This window comes from Rana temporaria, chromosome 3 (assembly GCF_905171775.1).
Source record: "Rana temporaria chromosome 3, aRanTem1.1, whole genome shotgun sequence".
NCBI classification, from domain to species: Eukaryota; Metazoa; Chordata; class Amphibia; order Anura; family Ranidae; genus Rana; species Rana temporaria.
Window position 1 is genome coordinate 203,367 of NC_053491.1, and position 7,024 is coordinate 210,390.

Here is a 7,024-nt window from a genome sequence, read left to right on the forward strand (position 1 = left end):
CGCTTGTATATCAAGTCATCGCTTGTATATCAAGACATCGCTTGTATATCAAGACATCGCTTGTATATCAAGACATCGCTTGTATATCAAGACATCGTTCGTACATCAAGACATTGCTTGTACATCAAGACATCGCTTGTATATCAAGACATCGCTTGTATATCAAGACACTGCTTGTATATCAAGACATCGCTTGTATATCAAGACACTGCTTGTATATCAAGACATCGCTTGTATATCAAGACATCGCTTGTATATCAAGACATCGCTTGTATATCAAGACATCGCTTGTATATCAAGACATCGCTTGTATATCAAGACATCGCTTGTATATCAAGACATCGCTTGTACATCAAGACATCGCTTGTATATCAAGTCATCGCTTGTATATCAAGACATCGCTTGTATATCAAGACATCACTTGTATATCAAGACATCGCTTGTATATCAAGACATCGCTTGTATATCAAGACAAAATGTATAAGAAAAAAAATTTGCTTGTTTTGCAAAACGCTCTCAAACCAAGCTTTTACTGTATTGGGATTCTTGGAAGGGAGTCGGGGGTTGGGTGGGTCGATCACACATGGGAGGATCGGGTGGGTCGGTGGTGCCGCCTCCTCGGCCTCCTCTGTCTCTGGTGATAAGGAGGCCCCATATTCTGGGAAGGGAGTTGGGGATCGGGTGGTTCGGGGGTTGGGTGGGTCGGGCACACATGGGAGGATTGTTGGTATTCGGAGTCGGAGGATCGGGGTAATCGGGTGGGTCGGGTGGGTCGGGGGTTGGGTGGGTCGGTGGATCGGGTGGGTCGGGGGTTGGGTGGGTCGGTGGTGCCGCCTCCTCGGCCTCCTCTGTCTCTGGTGATAAGGAGGCCCCATATTCTGGGAAGGGAGTCGGTGGGTCGGGGGTTGGGTGGGTCGGTGGTGCCGCCTCCTCGGCCTCCTCTGTCTCTGGTGATAAGGAGGCCCCATATTCTGGGAAGGGAGTCGGTGGGTCGGGTGTTGGGTGGGTCGGTGGTGCCGCCTCCTCGGCCTCCTCTGTCTCTGGTGATAAGGAGGCCCCATATTCTGGGAAGGGAGTCGGTGGGTCGGGGGTTGGGTGGGTCGGTGGTGCCGCCTCCTCGGCCTCCTCTGTCTCTGGTGATAAGGAGGCCCCATATTCTGGGAAGGGAGTCGGTGGGTCGGGGGTTGGGTGGGTCGGTGGTGCCGCCTCCTCGGCCTCCTCTGTCTCTGGTGATAAGGAGGCCCCATATTCTGGGAAGGGAGTCGGTGGGTCGGGGGTTGGGTGGGTCGGTGGTGCCGCCTCCTCGGCCTCCTCTGTCTCTGGTGATAAGGAGGCCCCATATTCTGGGAAGGGAGTCGGTGGGTCGGGTGTTGGGTGGGTCGGTGGTGCCGCCTCCTCGGCCTCCTCTGTCTCTGGTGATAAGGAGGCCCCATATTCTGGGAAGGGAGTCGGTGGGTCGGGGGTTGGGTGGGTCGGTGGTGCCGCCTCCTCGGCCTCCTCTGTCTCTGGTGATAAGGAGGCCCCATATTCTGGGAAGGGAGTCGGTGGGTCGGGGGTTGGGTGGGTCGGTGGTGCCGCCTCCTCGGCCTCCTCTGTCTCTGGTGATAAGGAGGCCCCATATTCTGGGAAGGGAGTCGGTGGGTCGGGGGTTGGGTGGGTCGGTGGTGCCGCCTCCTCGGCCTCCTCTGTCTCTGGTGATAAGGAGGCCCCATATTCTGGGAAGGGAGTCGGTGGGTCGGGTGTTGGGTGGGTCGGTGGTGCCGCCTCCTCGGCCTCCTCTGTCTCTGGTGATAAGGAGGCCCCATATTCTGGGAAGGGAGTCGGTGGGTCGGGGTTGGGTGGGTCGGTGGTGCCGCCTCCTCGGCCTCCTCTGTCTCTGGTGATAAGGAGGCCCCATATTCTGGGAAGGGAGTCGGTGGGTCGGGTGTTGGGTGGGTCGGTGGTGCCGCCTCCTCGGCCTCCTCTGTCTCTGGTGATAAGGAGGCCCCATATTCTGGGAAGGGAGTCGGTGGGTCGGGGGTTGGGTGGGTCGGTGGTGCCGCCTCCTCGGCCTCCTCTGTCTCTGGTGATAAGGAGGCCCCATATTCTGGGAAGGGAGTCGGTGGGTCGGGGGTTGGGTGGGTCGGTGGTGCCGCCTCCTCGGCCTCCTCTGTCTCTGGTGATAAGGAGGCCCCATATTCTGGGAAGGGAGTCGGTGGGTCGGGGGTTGGGTGGGTCGGTGGTGCCGCCTCCTCGGCCTCCTCTGTCTCTGGTGATAAGGAGGCCCCATATTCTGGGAAGGGAGTCGGTGGGTCGGGGGTTGGGTGGGTCGGTGGTGCCGCCTCCTCGGCCTCCTCTGTCTCTGGTGATAAGGAGGCCCCATATTCTGGGAAGGGAGTCGGTGGGTCGGGGGTTGGGTGGGTCGGTGGTGCCGCCTCCTCGGCCTCCTCTGTCTCTGGTGATAAGGAGGCCCCATATTCTGGGAAGGGAGTCGGTGGGTCGGGTGTTGGGTGGGTCGGTGGTGCCGCCTCCTCGGCCTCCTCTGTCTCTGGTGATAAGGAGGCCCCATATTCTGGGAAGGGAGTCGGTGGGTCGGGGGTTGGGTGGGTCGGTGGTGCCGCCTCCTCGGCCTCCTCTGTCTCTGGTGATAAGGAGGCCCCATATTCTGGGAAGGGAGTCGGTGGGTCGGGGGTTGGGTGGGTCGGTGGTGCCGCCTCCTCGGCCTCCTCTGTCTCTGGTGATAAGGAGGCCCCATATTCTGGGAAGGGAGTCGGTGGGTCGGGGGTTGGGTGGGTCGGTGGTGCCGCCTCCTCGGCCTCCTCTGTCTCTGGTGATAAGGAGGCCCCATATTCTGGGAAGGGAGTCGGTGGGTCGGGTGGGTCGGGGGTTGGGTGGGTCGGTGGTGCCGCCTCCTCGGCCTCCTCTGTCTCTGGTGATAAGGAGGCCCCATATTCTGAGAAGGGAGTCGGTGGGTCGGGTGGGTCGGGGGTTGGGTGGGTCGGTGGTGCCGCCTCCTCGGCCTCCTCTGTCTCTGGTGATAAGGAGGCCCCATATTCTGGGAAGGGAGTCGGGGGGTCGGGGGTTGGGTGGGTCGGTGGTGCCGCCTCCTCGGCCTCCTCTGTCTCTGGTGATAAGGAGGCCCCATATTCTGGGAAGGGAGTCGGTGGGTCGGGTGTTGGGTGGGTCGGTGGTGCCGCCTCCTCGGCCTCCTCTGTCTCTGGTGATAAGGAGGCCCCATATTCTGGGAAGGGAGTCGGTGGGTCGGGGGTTGGGTGGGTCGGTGGTGCCGCCTCCTCGGCCTCCTCTGTCTCTGGTGATAAGGAGGCCCCATATTCTGGGAAGGGAGTCGGTGGGTCGGGGGTTGGGTGGGTCGGTGGTGCCGCCTCCTCGGCCTCCTCTGTCTCTGGTGATAAGGAGGCCCCATATTCTGGGAAGGGAGTCGGTGGGTCGGGGGTTGGGTGGGTCGGTGGTGCCGCCTCCTCGGCCTCCTCTGTCTCTGGTGATAAGGAGGCCCCATATTCTGGGAAGGGAGTCGGTGGGTCGGGGGTTGGGTGGGTCGGTGGTGCCGCCTCCTCGGCCTCCTCTGTCTCTGGTGATAAGGAGGCCCCATATTCTGGGAAGGGAGTCGGTGGGTCGGGTGTTGGGTGGGTCGGTGGTGCCGCCTCCTCGGCCTCCTCTGTCTCTGGTGATAAGGAGGCCCCATATTCTGGGAAGGGAGTCGGTGGGTCGGGGGTTGGGTGGGTCGGTGGTGCCGCCTCCTCGGCCTCCTCTGTCTCTGGTGATAAGGAGGCCCCATATTCTGGGAAGGGAGTCGGTGGGTCGGGGGTTGGGTGGGTCGGTGGTGCCGCCTCCTCGGCCTCCTCTGTCTCTGGTGATAAGGAGGCCCCATATTCTGGGAAGGGAGTCGGTGGGTCGGTGGGTCGGGGGTTGGGTGGGTCGGTGGTGCCGCCTCCTCGGCCTCCTCTGTCTCTGGTGATAAGGAGGCCCCATATTCTGGGAAGGGAGTCGGTGGGTCGGGTGGGTCGGGGGTTGGGTGGGTCGGTGGTGCCGCCTCCTCGGCCTCCTCTGTCTCTGGTGATAAGGAGGCCCCATATTCTGGGAAGGGAGTCGGTGGGTCGGGGGTTGGGTGGGTCGGTGGTGCCGCCTCCTCGGCCTCCTCTGTCTCTGGTGATAAGGAGGCCCCATATTCTGGGTGTCGGAGATAAGGAGTGAAGGCCACGCCCACCATCAGAAGAAATCTTCCGTACGGTGAACGATCGTCCGATTATCTGATGGCGAGTCTCGTGTTTTCCGCGGCCGATTCCCACCAATCAGATAATAAAACCTCAGAAATATGTATAATGGAGAACAGACCGAAAAATTCCACCAGATGAGAAATGTCGTTCCAACACCCAGGAAATGATAATCTCTCATGATCGGTGATCGGCTGAAGACATTTATTATCAATACATTTTTATATCATAAATCACAACAGAAACCCCCCAAATCACCCCCCTGATCAAAAGTTTACATACCCCGGTACTTAATCCTGTGTATTGCCCGTGTAGCACTTCCCCCGAAGGAGCTGCTGGTTTGTTTTGGGCGGCACGTTACCTCCGATGTCTATGAGGTGATTGGTGGAAGTTGTAGGAAAGGAATGTCCAGACAGGTTCTCTTTATTACCCAGAGAAGAGGCAGAAGAAATGAAGAGAGGGAGATCCAGATGTCAGAATTAGGGGAACAGTCCGGCTCCCTCATGTAATGTGAGTGGGTACAGTGCACCCGGACAGGCCCCTCCCACTGACCCGGACAGGCCCCTCCCACTGACCCGGACAGGCCCCTCCCACTGACCCGGACAGGCCCCTCCCACTGACCCGGACAGGCCCCTCCCACTGACCCGGACAGGCCTCTCCCACTGACCCGGACAGGCCCCTCTCACTGACCCGGACAGGCCCCTCCCACTGACCCGGACAGGCCCATCTCACTGACCCGGACAGGCCCCTCCCACTGACCCGGACAGGCCCCTCCCACTGACCCGGACAGACCCCTCCCACTGACCCGGACAGACCCCTCCCACTGACCCGGACAGGCCCCTCCCACTGACCCGGACAGGCCCCTCCCACTGACCCGGACAGGCCCCTCCCACTGACCCGGACAGGCCTCTCTCACTGACCCGGACAGGCCTCTCTCACTGACCCGGACAGGCCTCTCTCACTGACCCGGACAGGCCCCTCCCACTGACCCGGACAGGCCCCTCCCACTGACCCGGACAGGCCCCTCCCACTGACCCGGACAGGCCCCTCCCACTGACCCGGACAGGCCCCTCCCACTGACCCGGACAGGCCCCTCCCACTGACCCGGACAGGCCCCTCCCACTGACCCGGACAGGCCTCTCCCACTGACCCGGATAGACCCCTCTCACTGACCCGGACAGACCTCTCTCACTGACCCGGACAGGCCACTCTCACTGACCCGGACAGGCCCCTCTCACTGACCCGGACAGGCCCCTCTCACTGACCCGGACAGGCCTCTCTCACTGACCCGGACAGGCCTCTCTCACTGACCCGGACAGGCCTCTCTCACTGACCCAGACAGGCCTCTCTCACTGACCCGGACAGGCCCCTCCCACTGACCCGGACAGGCCCATCTCACTGACCCAGACAGGCCTCTCTCACTGACCCGGACAGGCCCCTCCCACTGACCCGGACAGGCCCCTCCCACTGACCCGGACAGGCCTCTCCCACTGACCCGGACAGGCCCCTCTCACTGACCCGGACAGGCCTCTCTCACTGACCCGGACAGGCCTCTCCCACTGACCCGGATAGACCCCTCCCACTGACCCGGACAGGCCCCTCCCACTGACCCGGACAGACCTCTCTCACTGACCCGGACAGGCCCCTCTCACTGACCCGGACAGGCCACTCTCACTGACCCGGACAGGCCTCTCTCACTGACCCGGACAGGCCTCTCTCACTGACCCGGACAGGCCTCTCTCACTGACCCGGACAGGCCTCTCTCACTGACCCGGACAGGCCTCTCCCACTGACCCGGACAGGCCCCTCTCACTGACCCGGACAGGCCCCTCTCACTGACCCGGACAGGCCTCTCTCACTGACCCGGACAGGCCTCTCCCACTGACCCGGACAGGCCTCTCTCACTGACCCGGACAGGCCTCTCTCACTGACCCGGACAGGCCTCTCTCACTGACCCGGACAGGCCCCTCTCACTGACCCGGACAGGCCCCTCTCACTGACCCGGACAGGCCCCTCCCACTCACCCGGACAGACCTCTCTCACTGACCCGGACAGGCCCCTCTCACTGACCCTCTCACCGGCCTGGCAACCAGAATGTCACTCGGAAACTTTAGGAAAAAGTCTCTGCCACAGACCCTCCTGATAATTGAACAGCAGAGATAATCTTCCTCAGCAGACTTGGCACCTCGATCTCCTTCAGGTAGTTCTGAATTAGGGTCCCGACTGACCGGCGGCCAACATCCAGCCTCTCAGTGTCCGGGTCCCCGATGGATAGTCAGGCCCCTATCAGAACACCAGCCTCTCAGTGTCCAGGTCCCCGATGGATGGTCAGGCCCCTATCAGAACACCAGCCTCTCAGTGTCCGGTTCCCCGGGTCCCCGATGGATGGTCAGGCCCCTATCAGAACACCAGCCTCTCAGTGTCCGGTTCCCCGGGTCCCCGATGGATGGTCAGGCCCCTATCAGAACACCAGCCTCTCAGTGTCCGGGTCCCCGATGGATGGTCAGGCCCCTATCAGAACACCAGCCTCTCAGTGTCCGGGTCCCCGGGTCCCCGATGGATGGTCAGGCCCCTATCAGAACACCAGCCTCTCAGTGTCCAGGTCCCCGATGGATGGTCAGGCCCCTATCAGAACACCAGCCTCTCAGTGTCCAGGTCCCCGATGGATGGTCAGGCCCCTATCAGAACACCAGCCTCTCAGTGTCCGGTTCCCCGGGTCCCCGATGGATGGTCAGGCCCCTATCAGAACACCAGCCTCTCAGTGTCCGGGTCCCCGATGGATGGTCAGGCCCCTATCAGAACACCAGCCTCTC

At 61.8% G+C, this 7,024-nt stretch overlaps 1 protein-coding gene across 1 annotated transcript; it reads right to left on the minus strand.

Annotated features, from left to right (window-relative positions):
• Positions 1 to 516: 516 nt before the first annotated feature.
• Positions 517 to 5,605, minus strand: LOC120930249 (mucin-1-like). Its single transcript, XM_040341473.1, has 3 exons — positions 5,592 to 5,605; positions 1,854 to 4,167; positions 517 to 1,782 (listed from the first exon to the last, which is right to left on the minus strand). Exons 1-3 carry the CDS (start codon positions 5,603 to 5,605, stop codon positions 517 to 519), a joined length of 3,594 nt encoding a protein of 1,197 aa, XP_040197407.1.
• Positions 5,606 to 7,024: the final 1,419 nt, after the last annotated feature.